A 26,786-nucleotide genomic window follows, 5' to 3' on the forward strand; every position below is an offset into this window, starting at 1 on the left:
GTGTGGGATAATTTTCTATGTCACAGTCAGGTTTCCTCCTTTTGTGTCAGATGACACTTAAGTGAGGAGTTGGATAACTTAATTGTATAGATGTTATTATTCTTAAGTCCTTTCAATTTTATAGTGGGGTTTTTTTATGTTTAATTAAATATTCAGTTGATGAGAATTTAACCTTATAATCTGAATCACACAATTAGCTGATGCTAAGCAAGTTGAATTTGATATTTTCAACAAGAAATACTTTATGGATAAAGAAATTTGACTCAACTTCAATGTTACCTATGCCAATTATCTTAAGTTTGTCGTTGTTTCTAAAGGTAACTGTTCCTAGGCTTTTATATTTTAATTCAGTGAATTTGGTGTGATTCTCAGTCATGTGTCTGGAGCAATCATTATCCAAGATCCACTTAGATTCTTATAGAGAAAATAGGAGTCAAGATTAAGCTTAAGTCTAAATCAAGTTGAAGTTTAATTTAATTTTAATTTAAGTTCTAATTTTAATTTTTAATTTAATTTAAGTTTTAATTCAATTTAATTTGTTTTAAGTTTAATTTATTTGATTTGATTTGATTTAATTTAATTTTGGATTTTTAATCATCTCACCCGATTTAAGTTTTCAAACAAGGGAATCCTATAGTTTTGTGTGATGAATTATGTTGACTTTTAGAGGGTTGTTTAACTTATGTTATATTCAAGTTTAGCGTTTGGTCCACTAAGCAAGCATTCTCTCAATAAGCTTTTTGGCTGTGATGAGCCACTTGGACATCATTAAAGTAATCACGTTCTTTGAGGGCTTTTCAGATAGTTCTGCCCAAGGAACTTAATATTAAACTTTGGTCTAACCAGTTTAGATTGGTAAGAGGTAGCTTCAGTTAATTCCACTAAACCAAATGCACCAAGTTGAACACATATGATTCTTCCTAGACATGCATAGATAGAGTTTTCCTAACCTACTATCATCCCAAACTTCTTCAAGTTAAATTTTCACCCTAATTATTCTAGACCTAATTACCCTTAATGGGTAAGGTTTATGTTTTTGAGGTGTCGGCTAATCTGGAGCCTCCCCCTAAATCATTGACTTTAGTTTTAGTTTTAGGTTTATGTCGATTTATTTTATAATTATATTATACTTCATTATAGTTTTGTTTGTACGTTTTACTATGTTTTAACTTAGACTAGTAACCCAACTTTAGTTTAGTTGATTTCATTTTACATTTTAGGTTTGAATTTGAATTATTGGGTTTATTTTGATTTGGTTTTAGATAGTGAATTTCATTTAGGTACATAATATTGATTAAGTTCTACTTACTTGGTTAGACAAGCTTTTGGAATCCAAGCTTTGGTTTGTTTTCTATTTTGACTTATTAATGAGATGAACGATTTATTTGTTGAGTTGGGTTTATATCCAAGTCTGAATTTATTATATATAATTTTTTATGATTTAAGGATTAAGTCTAAATTCTTTGATCTTTTTGTGAAGGTTTCTAAAAGTACTTTTAATTCAACAATTTTATTTTTTAATTTGGAATTTTCCTCCTAAAATTTTGTAACTTGAGTTGGATTTCCAGATTGAACTGGTTCAGTTGTTGGGTTTCATTATTCTTTTATATTTTGATTTTCATTAAGGAGTTGATTAATTTGAGTTTACTAATTTTCTATTTATGCATGCTATAATTTTAAAGAAGGTAGCAAAGAAGTTAGAATTTACCTCGTTGGGACCTTCGGAAATGAGTATGGACTCGTGGCTTGACTCGTACTCGGACTCGTCTTCTTGATCCGTTTTGCTTGCTGATTCCGGTCTGGATGCCATCATTGCGAGGAAATTCTGCTGCTTTGGTTCTTCGACGTCCGATTCTTCGGACGAGGATTCGTCCCAAGTTGCCTTCAATGCCTTCCTCTTTTTGATTGTCTTGGGTTTGTCCTCTTTTGGACACTCGTGCTTGTAGTGTTCTTTCTTGTTACACCCGTAGCATGCGACGTTGGCTTTATTACTGTTGGAGGTAGACTTTATCTTTTGCATATCCTTCTTGGTGAAGTTCTTCTTTCTCCTAGTGAATATTTTTCTTATCAAGTTCACTAGGTGTTCTTCATCGTCTAAATCCGAGTTAGACTCAAATTCTGTTTTAGGTTTGATTCTTGACTTTGCTTCTTTGGTGGAATTTGCAAGGAGAGCAATACCTGTCTCGGCTTGTTTGGCATTTGTTCGTGTAGTTCTAATTCACAAAATAATTCATCTAATTTTAATTTGGAAAGGTTCCTCGAAATTTTATAGGTATACACAATAGATGCCCATAATACATTCTAAGGAAACGAGTTTAGGACATACCTAAGGACGTCTTAGTTTTCCATCTGGTGGCCGATCGTGTGGAGTCGGTTGAGGATGTCCTTGATCTGTGCGTGTAGTTGGTTAGTCGTCTCTCCTTCCTGTATTTTGATATTAAATAATTTATTCAACAAGTCGTTCCTTCGTGTAACTTAATGAGTTTGTCTCACAGTTCCTTTGCGTTCTCGTGTGAGTCGACGCGGTTTAGTTCTGTCTTCGCGAGTCTGCATTGAAGTGTGTTTATGACTTTGAACTCCATTTACGCTTTCTTTTTCATTTCTGGGTTCCAATTCTCGGGGTCGAGAGGTGCTTTTGTAGCTTCGTCCATTGGCGCCTTGTATCCTAGTCGAATCGAGAGCCACTGGTCGATGTCGGTCATTTCCGTTGAATAGTGGCGGACAAGCGGTACTGTATCTTTCGATTTGGGCCATGTGATTGTTGAAAATAGAAAAGGCTAAACATATACCAAGATTTGGTCTTGGGGTAAGAAGTGTGATAGAAAGAAAGGAATAAGACGAGAAACTTAAGTGGTGTTGCACCAACTTGAGCAAAACTAAAACGAAAAAGGATTTATTCGAAGAGGTAATTATACCAATTCAATTAGATTCGAAAATTAAAATATGAAGAAAAAGAAAAGAAACACAATCCCCCTTGCTTGATTGGTGGTTGCACCAATTTAGAGCAGACTTTGCTCTGAACCACTTGTAGGATCAGCACGCACATGGGAAGGGGTGAATCACGTGGTTTTAGAAAACTTGTCTTTTTTTATTTTAAAAACGAGTACTAAGCGGAGTAGATAGAAAAAAAAACAAAAAAGAATAAGAACTCGATTGGTTACATGGTTCGGAGCTTTCGACGACTCTACTCCAAGACCCACGATTCCTCAAACAGTATCGATGGGTAATTTACTATAATTCTCTTCTGGAACCACCGGAAGAGGGAATCGATTACAATAGAAAAATCATGACAAGTGTAATAAGCTACACTTTCTTTTATGCAGTAATTGAGTAAAAAAAAAAACCTTGGTTACCCAATACTTTGAAGAAGATTGGATCGAGCTCGGTGTTGGACGACTTCTCAGCAGTAGTCGGGCGCAACAACCTTGTAGCACAGTAGAAGGATGAAGTCGGAGCAGCCGGAAACTCGAAGGGTCGCGTATTGAACTTGTAAGTGAGTTGTGTAGAATGCTTGACCGAACCCTTCTTTTATAGGTTGTTTAGGGCACCTCCAAGCCTCGTCCAGGGCGCCTCCAAGTGCAAACTTGATCCCAACAACCTTGGTCACGATAAGCTCTGCAACTTTCGATTTTTATCCTTTGGAGGGCGCTTTCAAAGCTCTTCCAGCGCCAAGCTTAAGGCACCTCCAAAGGCATGCGAGGTGCCTCCTCGTCCTCCCGCGCGGAGTCTTCAACCAACATCTAAGGCGCCTCCACTCGCACAGGAGGCGCCTTTGCACCACTGTCCAGGGCGTCTCCAATCGATCACGAGGCGCCTTGAACACTATTCACCAAGGTTGAATGTTCTTTTTTGACTCCTGCAAAAACATGTTAGTCCAAAAACAAAGTATAGCCTACAAAATGGATTTAACACAATAATAAAATAGTATTATTAATTAGATCCTGTCTTCTCGAGAGCAGGATCTAGTCACGGTCTCAATTTAGGTTTCTAAAATGAACCTGCGCCTAAAGTTCTTATTTGGGACTCGTCCTTACTAGAACACTCTCTTCCATTGACTTACCTTACTGGACCTGCGCCGCGTAGAATCGCTTGACTTTCTTATGGTCCACCAAGTCTTCCCGCTAGTTTTCAGGTCCGCAGACCCAGCTGGACTTCAGCCAGCTGTCAAGTCCTACAGACCCAGCCGAACTTTCCATCAGATATCGCGTCACTCCTTGATCTATCTGGACTTCTGCACTAGGTATCAGGTGCTCCAGACCTAGTTGGATTACATCCTGGTGTCAGTCAAGTCTTGCACACTTGGTAAATAGGTTAGATCACAACACATCTAACTTTAATCCACTTGTCATTCATCAAAACATAGGTTTGATCATTAGTGCCAACTACACCAACAGCAGGTACCCGGTAACAAACAGATTTCTAAATTTTGCACGTGTGACCACCGACAAAGCCTGATTTTGAATTTCGAGTCAAAAGTTATGCCGTTTTGAAGTTTGGGTTGATCCTGCATCACATATATAAAAGGGAGGCAAAGGTTTTTTTTCAATGCGCGCTCATTATTTATTGAAAATTTGGTCTACCCGACTCCACATGAACATCATTCAAGAACTCCTCTCTTTGTTGCACACCCTCTCCTAATTCCACGTATTGATCAAGCAATTTGATCCCTCCATTGAAGGAGTCGACCACAGAAGTTGAACCTCGTCTTCTTGTTTTGCAAGTGTGACAATAAACGCAAATCAATGAGGAGCAAGATTGTTCAAGCGCTTCACCCAGCCGCCATGTTGGGATGTCTCTACATCGTGTGCTTTTATTGAAGACCAAAAGTCAATCATTTTGCCACCATTTCTCCTCGGCATTGCAACTCTTCATTTGGCAGACTATGGTTGATGAGATGAATGCTCTTTCTGCACTAATGACACTCGGGAGCTTGTTCCTCTTTCTTTAGGGAAGTCCACTATTGGGTTGCTGACTAGTTTTCTTTATGAAGTGTTCACTAGACTATATTGTTGATTGACTAAAAGCTTTTTTAGTAGCAAAGGGGTATCAAACTTATATTGTTGACTATCTTGATTCATTTTCTCCAACGACCAAGATTGTTTTAGTTTGACTCTTTCTCTCACTAGTTGTTGTCTTTCATTGACTCCTTCACTTGTTTAAAGCAAAAGCAACCTTCATGGTTTATTGTTCAGGTGAAGATTACTCTGGTGTGTAAGCTAAAGAAATTTCTATCTTGGAGAGTATGGTTTGAGAAATTCAGCTCGATTTGTTTATAATATGACATCATCTTGGTATGAAAGTTACTTATATATTAGTATCAGGACAAAGGGAGCTACTGATTAGCCCAGAATATAGAGGAGGTTGATAGAAAAATTAAATTATTTCAGTCATCATATTTGATATCTCATTTTCTATTAGTGTAATTAATCAGTTTCTAGAAAATTTGTCATGAACACTGGGTAGCAGCCATGAGAATTCTATGTACTTAAAAGGTACAAAAGTTCTCTAGGAAAGGTGATCACTTTAGATTGTGAGATACTCTGATATAGATTGGGCAAGTTATCCTACAATAGTCAACCTATCTGACTATAGTGTTCTCTTAGAAGGTAATATTATTTTCTAAATGTGCTAGAAATAGACAATGATAGCAAGGTCTAGAGCAGAAGCAAAATATATAGTCATTATCCTAGCGATTTGCAAGCTCATTTGGGCTAAGCATTTGATAATCGAACTAGGATATGCCCCTACTAAGCCAATGAATCTTTATTGGGACTATCAAGTGCAATGAATTTAAACAGTAGGTTTTAAATTAAGTCAGTCTAGATTCATCCATAATTATATAAAAGTAGAATAAGCTGCAGTGTCATAACATAATCTACAAGGTAGATAGCTTTCTCATTCTTCATTTTACATTTTTTTTTTGACATATGAGGATTTGTTGATCTGAAACAAGGACAAAAATTAGTTAGGATATTTTATATTTATAGTGTCTGAACAAAGAGAGAAATCTCAGATCTATTTTATGATTGTATTGTGAATTAATAACAAAATGAAGGATCTAGATATTGACATATATGCCGTTTCAATAGAATCAAGACATTTCATAAGATAATACAATCATTCGAAACTGCAGAACACATTGACTTCCTAGTTCATTGATAGCAATATGTATCCTATTAATGATTTCCCTTCTTCAGAAGGCTCCCAAACTTGTGCAGTAAGGCACTCTTCTTCCTTTGATTCAGGGGCTGCTTGTCAGGTGAGGTAATTCCATCATCCATGCTGATATCCACATCTGATTCTAGATCTTCATCAATTGAATAATCTTCATGCTCGCTTTCTGATGATAAATCACTGTCTATGGTTTCCTCATGATCCTCTTCATGGTTTTTGTTTATGTTGGTGCTCTCTTCTTTCGCTTTATAGTCTTCTTTATGATGTTCTTGAAACTCATCCTCTCTATTTGAAAATATTTCCTTCAGTCTGAAACTTCCATGTTTCAATTCTTCTTCTGCTTCACAAGAAGAATCTGCATTTGCTTGCTTGGTTTCTTTTTTCTCAACTTTCTCTAATTCAACCATTTTTGTCATTTCAACTTTCATCGAAGCAACTTCTTCCAACTTCCTTATAGTGTTAACAAAAACAAGCTCCTTTTTGTCCCACTCACTTTTTAAGTTACTTGCTTCAGTTTCAACTCTTTCAATTATATTCTTGAGGCAAACGATCTCGTATCTTGCCTCATCAAGCATCACCTCATATCTATCCTCAGTGTTTCTTAATGCTATATTTAATTGCTCAATCTCTGCTTGTGATTCTTCAAGCTCAGCTTGTGTTCGCAAGAGTCTTTCATCTTTTTCTCTGGCATCTTTAGAAACACTTTGCAATGTCACAGCTAAACCTTCCATTGCCTTTTGATTCTTCTCCTCCTGATCTCTGCTAATCCTGAGCTCATCCATCAGTTTGTTGTGCTCTTCCATCAAGCTCTCAGCTTTTGTAATGTGACTTCTTTCCCTGTTAACTGCTTGGCGCTTTTCCTCCTCAAGATTTTGAATCTCCAACTTCAGTAGGTCAACTGTCTTGCCTATGTTAACTGCATCTTGTCGTGCTGCATCAACCTGCCTATCTGATTCCTCAAGATCTGCTCTTTGCTTCTCAACCTCAATCTCCAATGACCTTATCTTCCCTTGAAGAGTTGATATCTCAGATTCAGCATCTTCAAGCAGTGATTTACTCTCTTCCAAGTGCACCATCATTGCTGCTAGAGAGTCAGATGCTGATTTCTCAGACTGATGTGCTTCGTCCAGATCAACCTTTAACTTTTCTATCCTTTTTTGCCAGTCATCGACCAACTCAGATGCATCTGATTCAACCTTTCTCGCATTGATCACCTCTACCTGAAGCTCATCAACCAATTGTTCCATCTTAGCCAACTTATTTTTCTCTGCCTTTGATTGCTCAAGTTCGAGTTTCAAAGTACTTACTTCACCTTCCAACTTCTTAATCATCTCACTGGCCTCTTTGTTCATGCTATCTAGCTTACGGTTGTGTAGGGCTTTTGACCAATTCGCTTCCTTGGATAAGAGCTCCACCCTCTCTCTGTATGTTTCAGCTATTTCCCTTTCTTCATCTGCTTGCTTAAGAGCAATTTCTTTTGCACTCAAGGCTCCATTGAGCTCTAACTTGATCCCTTCCAGCTCCTGAGATATGGAATGTAATTTCGACATGCCCAGAGAGTGTTGACTCTTTAGACTGTTGATTTCCTCCCGTAATTTCTCCTCCTTTTCTTGTGCACCTTCTTTTCTAGCATTTTCCAACTTATCGCAGAGCTCTTTCTCCAAGCTTGCCTCAGCTCTCTTCTGAGCATCTGTAGCTACCTGCAGTTTCTCATTTGTTTCGTAAGCGAACTTCTTCACATCATTTAATTCCTCAAAAGCTTTACTCTTCTCTTGCTCAGCCAAAGCCAATTGCTCTTTTGCTTTCTTCAGCTCCTTCTCAAGTGCATTTAAATTTTCATGCAGCTCCAAGTTCGTCGAATTAGCTTGCGGTGGTTTCTGATACACAATATCAATTCAGAGTGGAAGGAGATTAATTGTACCAACTACTTGAAATGAAATCATCCTTACACTAGTATTGCTGTTTCTCTTGATTGCACTCTTCGCGTCAACTGTTTTTGGTGATCTATCAGACAGAATCCGCGGTTTTGGAATCGGAGAAGTTTGCTTTGCAAAGGGAGAACTTTGTTTTGTCTTCGGAGAAGTCAATCCACTATCTAACTTGGTAGATCCAGTTCTCGTTGGTTTGGTGATCCTATTGGAACCTTGCAAATTCTTATAATCTGAAGCTTCAAATATACCAGATCTGCTCCAAATGGTAATATCAGACTCATGGTTTACATTTGCTACATTACAAGACTGATTACATGACCAAGTAGATACAGATCAAACACTTGTAACAGAGAATATATTTCTAAACAAATCCAGATCAAGAAACATGAATAGCAAAGAACCAGGTTCAACCAAATCATCCCTTCAGATTTGAGCTTCAAGATTAATCACAAATGATCAAGATCTATTTAGTTTCTAATACACTTACCTGGATTTGTAGGGAAGCATTTTTCGTTCTGTTCCTGGAGGAAGAATTGCAGCCTGTGAGGAAGCTTCAGCTGCGGGCACTGAGAGATTTGGGAAAGCTTTGAGAAAGGAGAGGAAAAGTGTGCTTGAAAAGTGAGGGAAGATGATTATTTCAGTCCATGTCAGACTTGTCCTTGGTAAGTATTCCCTTTCCACAAGATAGTGAAAAAAAATGTTTGTTTTTTCCTCAACAACACATTTATATGGCCCAGTTTTCTGGTGAATGAATTCTTTTTCTTTCCCTGCTAATGCTGGCTATTGGATCTGTCATCATGGTTCTCACCATTCAACCTTCATAATTCCACTCGTTTTTCAGCCATTCATTGTGGGTCGACTCTTTGACTCATAATGCTGCCGACGAGTGCCAAAAATCACCTGTTCCAGGTTAGCATGATACTGTAAATGCCAGCATGTATTCGTCGAATGCATGACAGATTTAACTTTGACAGTATACGCTCTTAGGCCAAGCTTCTCTTTAACATATTTGAGGCATAATTACTTGCTCTTAGCTTTCCTTTACATCCTGATCACATTGCCGATGCCACTGTGTTTCGGTAATGGTATCGAAACAGTGTCTTATTTACTACAATCCTGGCATTGATCGTGAGCACAGCTAAGGTTTTAAAGGCACTCCATTAATGTTGCAGACGGTGGCCCCTTCCTGTGGTTGGCGAAAAAGTGAACTGTGCTATTATTGCAGTTTGGTGTGGCCTCATGTGAGACATGATTCAGATGAGACAGTAAGAACATGGCTTACTTCTCTACTGTTTATTTTATTTAAGTTGGTGTGGAACTAGTTGGATTGTTTAATTGCCTGCCCAGGTTTGTAGCTCCACCCTACTGCGTTGTTAAATGCTTTTTATTATGGAGGACAAGAGAAGGAACATAGGCTTCAATTTTTTTCCCTTTTTATTTGTCACATAACACATTAGTAAGATAATTGTTTTTTTTTTTGGATCAAAGTGTTTTTTAATTTTTAATTTTATGATAATCTAGGTGGTTGAGTTTTGCCTGATTAAGGGGACGTTTGATTTAGGGGAATATTTAGGGGAATAGGAGTGAGGAATGAAAATGAGAATCATTAATTGTCATTATTAATGTTTGGATTATAGGAATATGAATACAAATAAGGGAATGAATCCTTGAAATTGAGTAATAACTCATTCCCATGTACCTCCCTTTTAATGAGCCATTATCCTATTTTCATCAATCAAAATATTCCCTTATTCCAAAAATATCCTTGACCTAAAACTAAATTTTTTTCCCTTAATATCAAATATCAAAATATATTTATTTATTTTTTCTTTCATATCACTTCTCTCTCTTTGTTCTCTCTCATTATATTTTCTCTTATCATTTTATCACACACTTTATCTCTCCTTAATCTCTCCTATCACACTCTCTTTCCTTTTTTTTTCTCATTACACTTTATCTCTCATCATACTTTCTCTCTCCTCAATCTCTTCCATCGCATTCTCTTCCTTTTTTTCTCATCATGCTTTTTCTCTCCTCAATCTCTCCCATCACACTTTATTTTCTTTTTTCTCATCACACTTTCTCTCTCCTCGATCTCTCTTGTCACATCTCATTTTTTCCTCAACACACTCTTTCTTATCATACTTTCTCTCTCCTCAATCTCTCTCATCACACTCATTGTTCTTTTTTTTTTTCTCATTATACTTTTTCTCATCATACTTTCTCTCTCACCGTACTTTCTTTCTCCTCAATCTCTCATTACTCTCTCTCCTCATTTTTTCCTCATTATATATAGACCTGACCACGGTTCGGAACCGACGGTTCGACGGTTCGGAACCGCCGGTTCGACGGTTCCAGGCAGGTCGACCCTTAACCTTAACCGCCCAAGACGGTTACGGTTCACGGTTCGTCACGGTTCGTCACGGTTCAAGATTAATATGTTAATAAAAATTAAAAATTAAAAATTAAACATTAAACATTAAAAATTAGAAATTAAAATTTATTAAAAAAAGGGCTTGCACTTATTTAAGTTGCCTACGTATCCCTTTAGGGGAATCAAAGCCCACGTAGTTCTTTTACATTTTTATCCTTTTACATTTTCATTCACTTCCATTTCCTGTTCCTGTCGTATTTGTTCCTTCAGTATCAAAATCTTCAACTTCGTCATCTGAAAGTTGCATTCCTTGGATTCTTTTCTCCGCTCTGGTCCAATCGTCCAGTAATGCTTGGGCTTCCAATGAGTCGGGAGACAAAGTTGATCGTCGTTCATCTAATATGTTGCCGCCGGCACTGAACGTCTGCTCCACAACAACAGTTGACACTGGACAAGCTAAAATTTCTTTTGCGATCACGGAGAGAACGGGAAAGCTTTGAGCCTTCTGTGACCACCACTTTAAGATATCGAAGTTTTCGCTATCTGCTTCATTAAAATCAAAAGAAGTCGTAAAATAATTCTCAAGTTCCTGTGTGGAACTTGAGGATCCTCGTGGACGTTTTGTTTGTTCTTTTAATAAGAGTTGTGCTTTTGTAAGTTTTAAATTACTACTAGTAGTTTGTTGAATTTCAGAAATATTAATTTGTGTTCCATATTTTGCATAATATTGATTATAAATATCATATAAATAAATTCTAACATTATATATAATATTAACTGGATCAGGGGAAGAAGAATCTTTAATTGGAATTAAAGCGTCATAATATAAAGTTAACATTTCTTGTAAAACTTCTAATTTAAATCTAGGATCTAAAGCAAATGCAATTAAATAAATTTCAAGAATTAAATAAAATATTTTTCCCATTTAGTTTTCATAGCTAAGATGAAGAGATAAAGATTCATTATTAATATGTTCATTTAAAACTAATACTATATTAGAAAAATTTTCTAAAACTAATTGAACGGTGGGATAATAAACACGGAAAGTTGTTCGGTTGCATCATTAAATACTTTTAAAATTTCACAAATACTACTACAAATATTCCATTGTTGTGAAAATAAATATATATTAGCATTAGTGTTTTGTGCAAAAATGAACATAATAATTCTTTATATTGAAATGAATCTTGTAATAATTGGTATGTTGAATTCCAACGTGTTGGTACATCACGTGGAAATTTTTAGGTCTCATTCCATTAATTTTACAAAACCTACCCCATTGTTTCATTATAGATGGATGAGACCATAAATAAGAAATTGCAATTCTAATTGGTTTAATATAACTTTCTAAAATTTTTAAACCATCTTGAACACATAAATTTAAAACATGGCATACACAACGAATATGAAAAAATAAACCTCCAATAATAGGTTGATAAACAAATTTTAGATCATCTATACAAGCGGTATTAGAACTAGCATTATCTAATGATATTGAAAATATTTTATGAGTTAAACCATATTCTTCTAAAATTAAACATAATAATTGTGCGATATTATGAGCATTATGTGATTCATCAAAAACTCTATAAGCTAATAATCTTTTTTGGAGGTTCCAAGAGTTATCAATCCAATGGCAAGTCACACCCATATACAAATGTGTTTGCCAATGATCACTCCAAATATCGGAACATAAAAAAACTTTATTATCTAATTTATTAAATTCATCAATTAAATTATTTTTTTCTTGTTTTATTAATTTTTTAATTGTACGAGTAAGTGTAGTCTTAGGAACACGTTTAGCACATGGATTAAGAGATTCTTTACAAAAAACTTCAAATGTGCATTTAGATCCAAAACTAAAAGAAAGATGTTCTACGGAAACAAATTTAGCTAATGATTCTCTTAATTTATTATCCGAATATAAAAATAAACCGGAATCGGTACTACCGCTAGTTGAAGAAAATCTTGATAATTGTGTTTGAGAACGGTCGAGTCCATATTTCGTCGGGTGCTTCATTTCTACATGTCATTTCAACGACCCATAGCCGCCGCCGGCTTGGAATTTGTAGGAAGCATTGCAGTACTTACATTTTGCACGCATTTCTCCCGACGGAAGAGTGACCTTCTCAAAATGTTTAGTAAAAATAGAAGATTTTAGAGGAGGAAGTTCCCGAACCTTAGAAGTAATTGCATCGGTACTTCCTTGTGTGTCGGGTGTCGGATTCGGAAGATGCTCGATCTCATCATCGGTGGATTGAATGTTGGGGTCCTCCTCCCCGGATTCATTATTTGCTTTCCTTCCGAGCTCGAGATGATGCACCTCCGTGACCTCCTTCCATTGTAATTGAAAAGCGCAGCGTGTAGAGAATACAAAAATGAGATTAAGAGTAGAGAAGATGTGTGTGAAAATGATGAAATAAGCTCTCTATTTATAGAGTTTTGATAGTAACGGACACTAAATCATAGCCATTGATCAAAAAACGGTCAAATGATCCTAACCGTTGAAAAAAATACCTAAAAACCCTCCCAACGGCTACGAACCGACGGTTAACCAGCGGTTCCAACTTATGAACCGCCGTTAACCGCGGTTCAAGCCGCTTAAAAAAAAAAAAAAAAAAAATTGCGGCTGAACCGCCGGTTCAACCCGCCCGGGTCAACGGGCAACCGGCCCGTTGACCCGGTTACGGGCCCGGGCCGGGTCCGGGCCAGACCCGGCCCGGGGTCGGGTCTAATTATATATTCTCTCTCTTCATCCTCTTCCATAATACTTTCTTTCACATCATATTTTCTCTCTCATCATGCTCTCTTTTATCGCACTCTCTTTTCTCATTTTCTCTCATCACACTTTCGCTCTCTTCATTTTTTGTCATCACTCTTTCTCTCTCATCATACTTTCTCTCTCATCAATCTCTTTCATCATATTTTTCTCTCACATTTATCTTTCTCTCATATATAATTTTTTCTCTTATTTTCCTTTAAGGGTAAAAAAAGAAGTTTTAATTTATTCCGATAGAAAATATGCAACTAACCAAACATTGCTTTTAAGAGTGATATCCATATTCATACTCATTCTCATTCCATAATACAATAATTCTCATTCCGATTTCTATTCCTAAGAAAGAACCAAACACCCCTTAATTTTTGCATATGTCGGCCTTCCCTTTAGTTCGTCTATTAGGTAAATCTAAAGCATAATTTTGACCTTTAAGATATTTATTTCATTTAAAATTTTGATTCTCGTATTGCTCTTTAAAGTGCTTTACCGTTCAAAGTATCAAACCATTAAAGTTCATATTAGACCTTTCACACTTTTTAGGTACGAATTAGGTCACACATTAATTCTTAGATTTCAATTTTCAAAATAAGTTAATTAATATGATGTCAGTTTATTACATCACCATGTTGAATGAGTTCACTTTAGGGTTAGATTAGTTGATGAGAACCTTTATAGGTGTATTTTAGATTCAAAATCCTTTTTTTATCAAAAAAAAAAAAAAGAAACAAATTTTATATTTCTTACTCAAATTTTATTGTCTATTTGTTGTTAAAAAATATTTGATTTATGAAACATTTTGATTTGGAGAATTGGTGGCAATTTGCAGAGCTTGTAGGTGGTCATACCCAAGTTTTAGTTAATTGGATATATAGCTCAATGGTGGATCCATTGGAGAGGCAAAGTACTCTTTGAGATAGATATTAGAGGAGTCTACTAACGCGGTATTCCATCGAGAGATTGGAAGCTTGAGTACTCGGAGGCATCATTTAAGATGAAGTCAAGCCTTTTGATTCAATTTTAGCAAATTTCTTCACAATTAGAGGTCATCATCAAACAAGGAAGAGAACATAAAATGCTTGATTTATTTTAATACTAATTAGTTCAACTCCAAATACGAATCTAGTGTTAATATTACACATGAAACTTGCCAACATCCAAAATTATATCTAACTTGATCTTCTTATGAATAAAAGGAGTGCTCCCCACAATAGACTATGATCACTTGCTAGACTCTCATGACGAAACTCTTCGATGATGACTATTAGCGAGACAATGATGGCGCGCAATTGATGTTGGGACACAGTCACTAAAAGTTTGTCCGGTTAGAACTCATCTGATATGATCGAAGATAATTTTAAGAGAAATTTATACGTATATATGTGTATAACTATAACAATATGCTTACTTGGGCGATGATCGTATGGGATTGGCTAATGGAAATGATGCATTTGTTACTCTTTCGAGTTCCATCAATCTTAAAGTCACACGTGGCAGCTTGGTTGGCGTTGGTGGCTAAGATCACTTGGAACTTGTCCAACTGAAGTAGCTTGGACTTTCCCACACTTGAATAGGAAGTCATTTAGGCTAGTGCTATCTCCTCTGTATACATTCCCCGGTTCACCAAAATCCAAACCCTAAAAATTTTAAGGTTTTTATTTTTTATTTTTTTGTCAAATATCCAAAGTGCAAATTCATATGAAAAAAATTTCACATTACCAAGAAGAGTTAACTTTTACTAGAGTTATATATATATATATATATATATATATATCCAAGTTAATTATGAAATTTGATTTAAAAATTTAGGATTAATTAGGTGAATAATGGACCAAAATAATTAAATCCATGAGGAAATTTTTAAATATGTAAATTTCTTCTCTAAATTCTATAGAATAATCCTCCGACTAAAGTACGGTGGACTAACATTCACCTTTGCCCATGACCATAGAGATCTAATCGAATAGATAAATGATAATAAGGTTAAAAGGATAATGGATAGCGAATTTGAGAACGTTGATTGTTAAAATATATTTTCATATGTATTTTCTTAATTTACCTAGTTAGTCAGTAAGAAATTTTTATAGAGTCAGACTGATTACCTTCAAGATTAGTGGAATCAAATACTTAGATATTTGGTGTCAGTTAAAAAATTTTAAAAAAATAGTGGAGTATAATAATTCATCATGAAAAATGATTTTGTTTGCTTTTGAATGAAAATTATTATTTCTATCATGGAAAATATTTAAATTTAAGATTTTTTTAAAAAATGTTTTTTACAAAATAAATAAACTTTTAGACCTATTAAATATTTATTGTTCTCTACCTACCGGGTAGGTAGGAGGAATATGCAAAATACCCTTGAATGTGACTTTTTATTATTTTTTTACAAAATATTTTGTCCCACCGTCAAAATTGACAAATATAATAATTGATGTTACAATTATTATTTTTATATTACTACTAAAATGTATAAAATTAAAATATTTATTTAACCTTTTAAGTTATCACATAAATTATTTCTTTATTAATAAAAAAGAAGTATTTGGATATACAAAATATTAGGGGTATTTTGAGATTAATAAAATATGAAAGGTTACTTTCAAAAACTACTTTTAAATTTCTATGTAGTGTAAAATGGACATTGAACAAATTTCGTGACGGGGCATTCTTAAAAAGGAAAGATATTAAGGGTGCAAAATGAATAAATGAAATCTTACACGGATCCCGTTGAACCTTCTGGTTACATGGTGAGGAGAGTGTCGCCGGCGGCGTCGAGGAGGATGCGGCGGCTGCTGCTGAATTGGACACGGTTCATCTTGAATACCTTGTCGTCGTTTACGTTGACCACCCTGTAGAGATGGACGTCCATGAAGGTCAACACATCGTAGCGGTTGACGGTGAGATCCACGGCTAGTGCGGCGGCGAACTGCTGTCCGACTACCACCACCATCGCCTCCTACTTTACTGCTGTCGCCGTTGGAATTTTTCTACTCATCCCCTCGTTTGCCATAATTAAGTTGCTTAGAGCATCCACAGTTGCAAACACCCTCAAGGGCCTCTTTCAATATCATATCAACACCACGTCAAAAGTAAAAATCTCTATATATCTTCACTATCAAAAAAAAAAAAAAAAAAATCCTCAACAATGTCTTCATTTTTCTCTCCTTTATATTGTATCTTATATATAATTAAATTTTTATAAAATTTAAATTTATAAATTACTAACACCGCAAACGTGGATTATTGTGGTGCTCCAATTAATAATTTACACGTGGCAAAAAAGGCGAAGTGCTCGTCACCAGTGGTAAAAAAACTGAATACACTTGCCCTCCAATGTCCCTGTCAGTTCACCCCAAGACCAACACAGAACAAGTAAATCATAGTGACTGAGAAGGCAAGTAGTAGGTAGGGTGAATTTGTACAGATTACAGGGATTTACGCTTCGTCATCTCCGAGATTTAACCCTAAGACCTCATGTGACAATCAACTTACCATTTACCAATTTAGTTAAGCCTGTGGGGGCAAAGTACTCGTCATTAGAATCAATACAGTGGAAATAAAGTATGGTGATTAAGGAGCTTCCTCTAAGAATCAATTAATAAACAAGGAAAAAAATGTGGGGATCGAACCTTGACGGAGTCCAGAGTTATAATCTATTCCGATTGATTGTAAAATTTGGTTTAGAGTTAAGAATTAAAAAAATAAAAAAGACCCAATCGATTTGGTGATCGTGTGAACAATTACATATAAACAAAAATTAAAATGGATTCAAGTTAATGATATTGTAATTAAATATATGAAGGAAGATTTCTTAAAAATAAATACAAATCTAATTTACAGAGGAAAATTATTCCATATAAATATAATGTTGTGCATATATTTTAAATCTTATAGCTCAAGATGGTCTCAACGAAATTAAGGATATTATTCATGTTATTCATTAGAGTGTCAATTTCATTAAAAGAATCATTTAGTTTGCTGAAATTGTGAAGCAATTGAAGTTACAAGAAAGGAAATTGATTGAAGATTGTAAACTAGATGAAATTCAACTTATGAGATGTTGAGAACAACAATTGCTTTCAAAGAAATTTTTTTTTCAAGATTTAATGATTGGAACCTAACTACATTCATTGTCCAATAGAATTTGATTGAGAGAAATTGCATAAAGTATTTTCAGTTTTGAAAGTTTTTTTATCAAGCAACCAAAACCTTTTTCTAAATGAAGTTCATCGAGTAAAAGTAATCTTGGATGAGAAATTTTGTGATGAAGAAGTTATTAGAAAAATGGTGCAAAAAAATGAAGAAAAAGTTTGATAAATAATGGGGTGAGTGCAATTTATTAATGACTATTGGTTCAATTTTGGATCGTAGATTCAAAATGCGATGACTTGAATTCACTTTTCCTAAACTTTATAACACATTTGAATCAGAGAGTAATATTAGAGAGGACCAAAAGATTTTGTATGCAATTTATAAAGAGTATACAGATACAACTATTGAAAAGCTTCAAGGATCAAAATCCAACTCTAAATCTCAATCTAGCAACAACTCAACTCAAAATAATAGAGAGCATACTACCTTTTCTTTTGGATGGTCTGAATTCTCATCTTATTTAAAAGAAATTGAAATGGTACAATTTGAAAAATATGAGCTAGATGTGTATCTAGAGGAAGAGTGTCATAGGCATAATCTAAATGATGCATTTGATGTTCTTGGTTGGTGGAAGCTTAATACATACAAATTTCCAATGCTGTCAACTTTGGCTAGAGATATATTAGTAATACCATTACAACAATAGTTTCAGAGACAACCTTTAGCACTGGAGGTCGTGTTATTGACAAATATCGTGCTCCTTTAGCTCATACAATAGTAGAAATGTTAATGTGTGGTGGAGATTGGTGTCGAAAATGACACAGAGTGACTAAAAAGACTAAGGTATGTTACTGAAAGATTTTGCTTATGTTTTTTTGCTTCCAATCAAAAAGTATTATTTTTTAAAAAATAAATGATACATTTTATTCTTATTGTTGTTAGTTGAAAAACAACTTTTGATAATTGATTTTCCCATTAAATGAATCATTCTAGGTTGAAACTTGGAAAATCAGTTATGCGGTATAAATTTAGTTTAATTTTTAGCACTTTGTGTTTGAGTTTACTAACATGTATAACACTCATATATTTGATCTTACAATGTTTTGTAGATTGAAGGGTTGAAGTATCAAACTTTTTAATTTTATGAAGCTTTTGTATGTCTTTTTGAACTGAAATTGTTGGTAGATGAACTGGGAAATACGTGGAAGATTGAAGAGGGTAGAAGTAAGAACTTTTTATTTTCATCAATTTTTTATTTTTTTGGTAGTTGAATTATTATTTTTTTTTTTTGGCAAATGTATGTTTTTGACAAATTATTGCTGCTGAAAGACTGTTGGGAATGTATATTTTTGGCAAATTGCTATTGCTGAAAGATTGCTGGTAGCTGAATTTTTTTTTTTTTTCTGAACTAGGAATGTAATGGCAAACTGAAGACGACAGATTGAAGTGGGATGACATTATGAACTTTTTTTTTATTTTTTTATTTTCATTGGTTTTTGTTCGTTTTTCTAAACTGTGAAATATAATGTTAGCTAAACTTTTAACCAACTAAACTTGGATGTTGGGTGTTGTATCTTGTATGTTTCAAAACATATAAGCTAGTGATATTCTATTTTGTTATAAATTATTGAACTATCATTTTATTTATTGTCCTTAGTTTTAATTCTATCCAGATTCTATTTTATTTTATTTTTGTCTAAATTATTTTAATTGGAAATGGGTGTTGTATGAAGTTTTTATTCTATATTTATATTATTGATACATTTGTCATTTTGTTTATTTTTATTCTATTGTATATAATTTTAGTGTAAATTAACCAAATTTGAATAATTCAAATTGAGCTCAAATTCAAGTCATTTCGAGCTAAACTTCGATTTTGTTTGAATCAAAGTTCGAATAAATTGAACTGAATTTGAACTCTAATCTATTTCAAATTGAGTTCGAGCCAATGTGAATTAGTATTTTTAAACTTTGAATCGAATTTGGAAAATATATATATATATATATATATATATATATATATATATATATATATATATATATATATATATATATATTTTAAGTTTGAATTTGAATATTAATATTTTCGTAATATTTGGCTCGATTCGATTCATTTGCACCCCTAGGTTTTGATCATCAACAAGTGATTGATGAAACTCATTAGTCGATTGATTTCATTAGTTGAGCCTAACAATCAAATCGACTTGCTTTTATTTGATTTCTAAATCCATTAATCGACTGATCAAACCTATCGGTCGACTGATATCAAAGTTTTACAAACATAGATCTCTAAATGATCTTTATTTCATAAAAAAATATCTTCTTGTTCTAGTATCAGAGTCAAAAGTTATGGCCTTTGATAGTTTGCCCTGTTGGAACTTCCTCGTTTCATGTCAACTTTATGTTAGACTTTTGATCGTCAAGTGTCCAGTCAATTGTGCCCCACTTGGACTTTCAGTCTCATGCTAAATGTTCAGCTCCTACCCACTTTGGACTTAACCTAATTCCTAACTAGGTTTATCTAGTTCCTAACCAAGTCATCCATCGCTTAGCTTCGCTAGGACTTCATTGCCTTATCCCCAACTAGGTTTTCCACTGCCTAGCCCTACTAAAAACTTGCATTGACTAATTATCAATTAGGACTTTCATTGCTTAATTCTCAACTAGGTCTTTCAGCGCCTAGCCCCATTACGACTTCCATTGGCTAGTTTCCAACTAGGTCTTTCATTGTCGAGTCTCGCTAAGACTTCCATTGCCTAATTCTCAACTAGGACTTCCCTTTGCCTAGTCCCATTAGGACTTTTACTATCTAATTTCACTAAGACTTACAATGAATTTTGATCAAACATCAAAATCTAACTCAAGTCAACTCAAGCTTGGTCAAGTCTGACCAAAGGTCGATTGCACTAATAATATATCTTTTTACTATTTGACAATATGTTTAAGTTAGGCTAACTCATTAGCCCAACTTTCCTTCTTCTCATTCCAAAGTATGAATACAAGTTTCCTAATTTAAATCCTATATTCTCTCTTCTTTTGGCACACATCAATTTTTTTTTTCTCAAGATCCATTCATCTTAAACTTCCAACTTCCTATCTTCTATTATCTTCAATGCTCAACCTTGAGCATACACCAATTAATACCTTTAAGGTAGATCTGCCCCTCAAAGTATGCTACAACTTCAGTCATTTTACCAATAATGATTTGGAGTTCCTAAACCTTTAGAAAGTTACAAAATCTAAGTCATGAGCTTAAATATTCAATCTTGAATCTAAACCTCCCTCTCAATTTCATTTCTTCTCTTTTTAACATCCCTTTATCATTTTCATCAAGAAAATCAACTTTGAATACTTATCCAAACATATCAAAGGGTTAGGGATAGTTAAAATACCTAGAATTGAGCTTAAATGAGTTAAACAAATTCATTTTATTAAAAAACACAGAAATCAGTCGATTGATACTCTGAATTAGTTGACAAATATTCAATAAGCTACATTTTATTTTTTAGATTGAATTTTAGAAATTTATAATTAATTTTATATTTTTTAAAAATCATAAAATTTCATCTGGACATTACTTATGTTAAACACTATCAAGGAATAATAGTTATATATGAAAATACATTTTTTTCAAAGAATTGTACAAAGTTGGAAATCATTGAAAACTTCAATATTTCACTCTAACTTTGTATAAACCTAATCAATGGTGATTTCTATCAACAAATAGACTTCACATTGGTTTTCAAAAATATTTTGAAATCATTTTCAAAATCAATTTCCAATCATGATCTATGGGCTAAATGCACATGACTTATCCGAACATATCAAAGGGTTAGAGATAGTTAAAATACCTAAAATTGAACTTAAATGAGTTAAACAAATTCATTTTATTAAAAAACACAGAAATCAGTCGATTGATACTCTGAATTAGTTGACAAATATTCAATAAGTTACATTTTTAATTTTTAGATTGAATTTCATCCGGACATTACTTGTGTTAAACACTATCAAGGAATAATAGTTATATATGAAAATACATTTTTTTTTCAAAGAATTGTACAAAGTTGGAAATCATTGAAAACTTCAATATTTCACTCTAACTTTGTATAAACCTAATCAATGGTGATTTCTATCAACAAATAGACTTCATCATGATTTTCAAAAATATTTTGAAATCATTTTCAAAATCAAATATCCAACCATGAGCTATGGGCTAAATGCACATGACTTATGCATTAGCTTTTCCCATGATTGGACAACATAAAATTCATTTATTTTGATGAAACTAAAACTTAAATAGATGAACTAAATCAACATCTTGGGTTTTGCTCATCTTCCTAACATCTCATTTGTATCTAATAGAGGTGTCAAAAATGAACCTGACCCGACGACCCAATCCGAGTTGACCCAAAATAAATCAGGTTCAGGTTGGGCATTTTAGGGTTCAGGTCGGGTTTGGGTTGGAGCATTTTTGGGTTGAAAATTTTTGGTTTGGGTCGGGTCGGGTTGGGTTGACCTGAGTTGACCCAAATATAGGGTTTAGTGGGATTTTTTAGGTTAATCGAATTTTATTTTAAAAATTAAGATATTTTTATATTTATTAATATCAATGTTAGTATGATAACAATGGAATATTGAGATAAAAGTAAAAAAAAAATATATGAAAAATAGCAAAAAAAAGTCATTTTGAATTGGGTTTTTGGGTTGACTGGGTTGGTTGGCTTGGGGTTTGGGTTTAGGAGTTTCGGGTTAAATTCGGGTTCGGGTTGATTTTTTTTTAAAAAAAATTCAACCCGGCCCGAACTTGACCCGACCCATTCGAATTGACACCCTTAGTATCTAATGTATCTCAATACACATACAAGTAAACTTTATAGTCTTTGTGAGATGTATAGATTGGTTTTATCTAAACTAAGAGATCATATATATCTAAGTAGACATTTTAAACTTGATCATCATACCTAGGATGCCCAATAATGTCATTATCCTTAATCACAAGGAATTGAAATATTGCATGTAAATGAGTTGATTTCCGTCAATTGCATATCATAAAGAAATCTACCAAACTTAATGATGTATATCTGACACGACATGAATTATTTTTTATGACAAGATAAATGTATAATACGATGATATGACATATGATAGGACACACAAACATGGTAGTTATAGCTCAAAAGAAAATATCTAGATTTTCATATAAGTTTCATCAATTAATTACTATGCTAAATTTACAATTTGAAATAGGTGGCCCTATCTCCCTTGAATGTGCCAAGATCCCAACTTAATACACTTTTAAATTCTATCATATTTGTGCCAATTTGATTAATCTCAATACCTCAAATTTTATATTAGCACACTATAAAATTTCAATGATCAAAATCAACTTCTCATTTTCAAGATCAATACCTTCAAAATGCTCCAAGGGTTAACTATCCTTCCAATTAGGGTTGACATACCCTACACTCATCCAGTATGAAGAGATCGTACTCTTATGAATCTAATACCTAATAGAACTCCTTGGGTGTACTAGATACTCACTAGGAATAGCCTCCATAGATTCCTTCATATTGACTTTTCTAGACTTCTTAGAAGCCTTAGTCATTGTAGTCACCTTAATGTTAATATTAGGGATAATCTCCCTTATAACCTTGACTTGACTTTTAGACCTACAGTTAGTTCCATAATTTTATGAAACTCTATGGTATGAGGTCATGTTTTTCTTAGACTTAGGTTTGTATCCCAAACATTTCTTGCCCTTAGATGACTCTTGTCTATTTAAGCCTATATCTTGTTTCATTAACCCTTTAAAATATTTTCCATTTTGCTAAGGGTCTTTTCTAACTTATTAAGTCTTGACCTCAAGACTTGATTTTTAATTCTTAAATTCTCAAATTTTGATTTTTATTATTGCCTTGGAGATTTCTTTTTCTAGGCATATGACTAATTTCCTTATAGTTCTTGCCTATATTGTTTTCTACCTTCCTATCCTTAGGAAGAGTTGTTCTAGCATAATATGACATAAAATTATCTTTGAATTTATCATGCTTTTTTATTTTCATGATAATAAGCACTAAAATTGTAAAATTTAAGTCTAGCATGCTTTTTTTATCATGACACAAGGGAATTGCATTATTAAATGATATCTCAAATTTGCTCTTAAAAGCTCCCCCTGATTTGTGCTTCCTCCCCTACTTTTATTTTGGTGTTTCCCCTTTGAACATTTATTTTGATAGTGTCATTGTTGATTGCATGGGAAACACATAATATGCTCCTTTCCCTTTCGTATCATAGGGCCGACCTCTTTTGATTTCTCCTTCACCTGGGTGTTATTTTAACCTTCTTCTTGACTAATTTCGGATACTTTCTCTTATAATGTCCTTTCTCCCTACGTTCAAAGCATGTTATATGATCTTTATTTTTATGAATTGAAGTTAATATACCTTCGTGAGTTGAGCTATCTCCGCACATAGATGTGGCATAGTCATCATCATTGGCTCCGGATGTCGAGGGTTCTTCTTGTTCTGATGTCAATGGCCTACGATCCCTCTCAATTCTTGAGGTGGATGCTTCTTCATCTTCCATCTTGGATGTTGGGCATCTTTCAACTTTCGAGTCCTCTTTCTTTAGTGTCAATGAGTCTCCTTGTGCTTATCTTCACTTTGTGTTGAGGTTGGATCTTCATAAAGTTTTGCAATCTTGTTCCATAGACCCTTTACATCCCAATATTGACCTATCTTGCACAAGACATCATTATATAAAATATTTGATAATCATTTAGTTACCTTTTCATTTGCCTTGGATTTTTAAACTTGCTCCTTAGTCCATTTGCTCCTCTAAAGAAGTTTCTCTTTTGTATCTCTCGTAGCTTCAAATCCTTCCATTAGAGCAAACTATTGCTCTATGTCCATTATGAGAACATATTTAATCCTTGAATTCTAATTCTTGAATCCTCCCAATTCAAACAATGGAGGTACTTAGATGTCATATCCGAATCCATCTCAAAATCCAAAATCCAAAATCCAAGTTCCCTTAGGTGTAGACTTCTTCTGGCGGTCAGTCTAATGACTTGTTACTATCAAAGAGCTCAAAATCACACCTTCTTCTTCTTTCCTTTAGCTCATGCTATTTTTGAAAGTTAGTTTGATGAAAAGTGGCCTCGCTTTGATACTACTTGTTAGGATTGTGCAAGCTATAGGGGGTGAATAGCTTTGATCGCTTCTCTTCTATCCTTTGTGCTTGTAGTTAAACGTGTAGTGGAAACCTTGCATCAATCTGGACTCCACATGCATAATACCTTGATTTACTTGATATCCACCTCCTTAAGATGACTAATCCAAGGGTCCACTCCTAACGATATCTTCCACTAAGAACTCTCTCCTTAAAATTTTTTTGGAGGCTAAGAAGTCTCTTACAAACTTGTTCTTGCAAGAAGATAATAAGAAACAAGAAAGCAAAGATAAATACAATCGAAAATGACTTTACAATCAAAACTTTGCTTGTTTGGTCTCTTGTAGTTTGAAAATGCCTCTTGTTGTTCCAGAAATGCAGCAACACTATCCTTCAAAACCCCCAAGAATTGGTCCTGAAAAACTCCTCGAAATCCCTCTTTTAAAGCCTTTAAGTCATGGTTGATTTCTGCCTATTAGTCGATTGATCTTATCCATCAATCAATTGATATGGTCTCCGACCATTGGACAACCTTTAAACTTTCTGAAATCTATATGATTTTGTCAATTATTTGAATATCAGTCAACTGATGTAAATCATGAGTCGACTGATCTAATCAATTCAATTGAACAAGTGAATCTGACTCACTTTTGTTTAATTCTGATTGACATCAGTCAACTGTTGTGAACCATCAGACTAATCAAATTAAGAGAATCTGACTTGCTTTTATTTGGTTTTCATTATCATCAGTCGATTAATGAAACTCGTCAGTTTATTGATTTCATCAGTTGAGTCTAACAACTGAATTAACTTACTTCTATTCAATTTCTAAAGCTATTAGTTGACTGATTAAACCCATTAGTTAGCTAATACCTAAGTTTTACAAACATAGATCTTTAAACGACCTTTGTTTCATAATAAAAATTATCTTGTTATGATATCTGAGTGAAAAGTTATGACTTTCAAAAGTTTGCTTTGTCGGAACTTTCTCATTTCATGCCAACTCCCTGTTGGACTTTTGACTCTAAGTATTCGGTCAACCGTGACCCACTTGAAATTTTCATCTCCTGCCAAGTGTTCAGCTCCCAACTGACCCACTTTGGACTTACCTAATTTCTAACTAGGTTTGCGTAGTTCTCAACTAGGTCTTCCACCACCTAGCCCCACTAGGACTTCCATTATCTTGTCCCCAACTAGGTCTTACCACTGCCTAGCCCGCTAGGAGTTCCATTGCCTAGTTCTCAACTAGGTCTTTCACCACCTAGCCCGACTAGGACTTTCATTGCCTAATTTCTAATTAGGTCTTTCATTGTCTAGCCACACTAGAACTTTCATTGCATAATTCCCAACCAGGACTTCCCTTTACCTAGTCTCACTAGAACTTTTAATTCCTAATATCACTAGAACTTGTACTACATATTGATCAAACATCAAATCCCAACTCGAGTCAACTCAAGCTTAGTTAAAGGTTGATTGCACCAATAAATTTTATCAAGAAAATTACCCTTAAATATTTGTCCAAACATTTCATAGGATTAGGAATAGTTAAATGACCTAAATATGACTTAATTGACTGCAATAAAACATTCGGTTAAAACAGTAGTTGCTAATCACTTCATATACCAATCGATTTCGACACGTGTTAATCGATTGACATGAGTTGCCAATATATTACTATATGTACCAATTGATTGGTCACTATTACCCATTGATTGAGGTTTTTGATTTTTAAATTTAAATTTAGACTAAATTTTAGAAACTCACAAATAATTCTATGATATTAAAAAATTCATAAAATTTTACGTAGACATTACTTATATCATATACTATCATGAAAAAATAATTTTCTATGAAAATACATCTCATTTTCAAGAATGATACAAAGTTGGAAACTATTGAAAACTTCAATGTTTCACTCTAACCCTGTATCAAACTAATCAATGGTAATTCTTATCAACAAATAAACTTCACCAAAGTTTTCTAAAATGATTTTGAAATAATTTTAAAAAATAATTTCCAACCATGATCTATAGGCTAAATGCACATGACTTGCACATTAGGTTTTCCCATGATTTGACTTCATAAAATCATGTGTTTTGATAAAGATAAAACTCAAATAGATGCACTGACTCAATATCTTAGTCTTGTTCATCCTCCTAACATCTCACTTGTATCTAATGTGTCTCAATACACATACAAGTCATCTTATGATCTTGTGAGATGTAAACATTAGTTTTCCCTAAACTAATGGATCATGAATCTCTAA

The 26,786-nt window shown here is 34.0% G+C and overlaps 1 protein-coding gene across 1 annotated transcript; it reads right to left on the reverse strand.

The window, feature by feature from the left end:
• Positions 1-6,038: 6,038 nt before the first annotated feature.
• Positions 6,039-16,208, reverse strand: LOC122033738 (WEB family protein At5g16730, chloroplastic-like). Its single transcript, XM_042592902.1, has 4 exons — positions 16,003-16,208; positions 8,593-8,778; positions 8,124-8,358; positions 6,039-8,051 (listed from the first exon to the last, which is right to left on the reverse strand). The coding sequence occupies exons 1-4, from the start codon at positions 16,206-16,208 to the stop codon at positions 6,177-6,179; spliced, it is 2,502 nt and encodes an 833-aa protein (XP_042448836.1). The 3' UTR covers positions 6,039-6,176.
• Between the last annotated feature and the right edge of the window lie 10,578 nt (positions 16,209-26,786).

Source organism: Zingiber officinale, chromosome 11B (genome assembly GCF_018446385.1).
Source record: "Zingiber officinale cultivar Zhangliang chromosome 11B, Zo_v1.1, whole genome shotgun sequence".
In the NCBI taxonomy this organism is placed as follows: domain Eukaryota; kingdom Viridiplantae; phylum Streptophyta; class Magnoliopsida; order Zingiberales; family Zingiberaceae; genus Zingiber; species Zingiber officinale.

What these genes read in the sequence shown, in the direction of transcription:
- LOC122033738 (XM_042592902.1), bottom strand. Translation starts at nt 16,208, where the DNA reads ATGGTGGTGGTAGTCGGACAGCAGTTCGCCGCCGCACTAGCCGTGGAT. An exon ending in ATGCTTCCCTACAAATCCAG is followed by an intron (nt 8,359 to 8,592) that starts GTAAGTGTATTA and finishes CATTTGGAGCAG; the next exon opens with ATCTGGTATATTTGAAGCTT. An exon ending in AGAGAAACAGCAATACTAGT is followed by an intron (nt 8,052 to 8,123) that starts GTAAGGATGATT and finishes ATTGTGTATCAG; the next exon opens with AAACCACCGCAAGCTAATTC.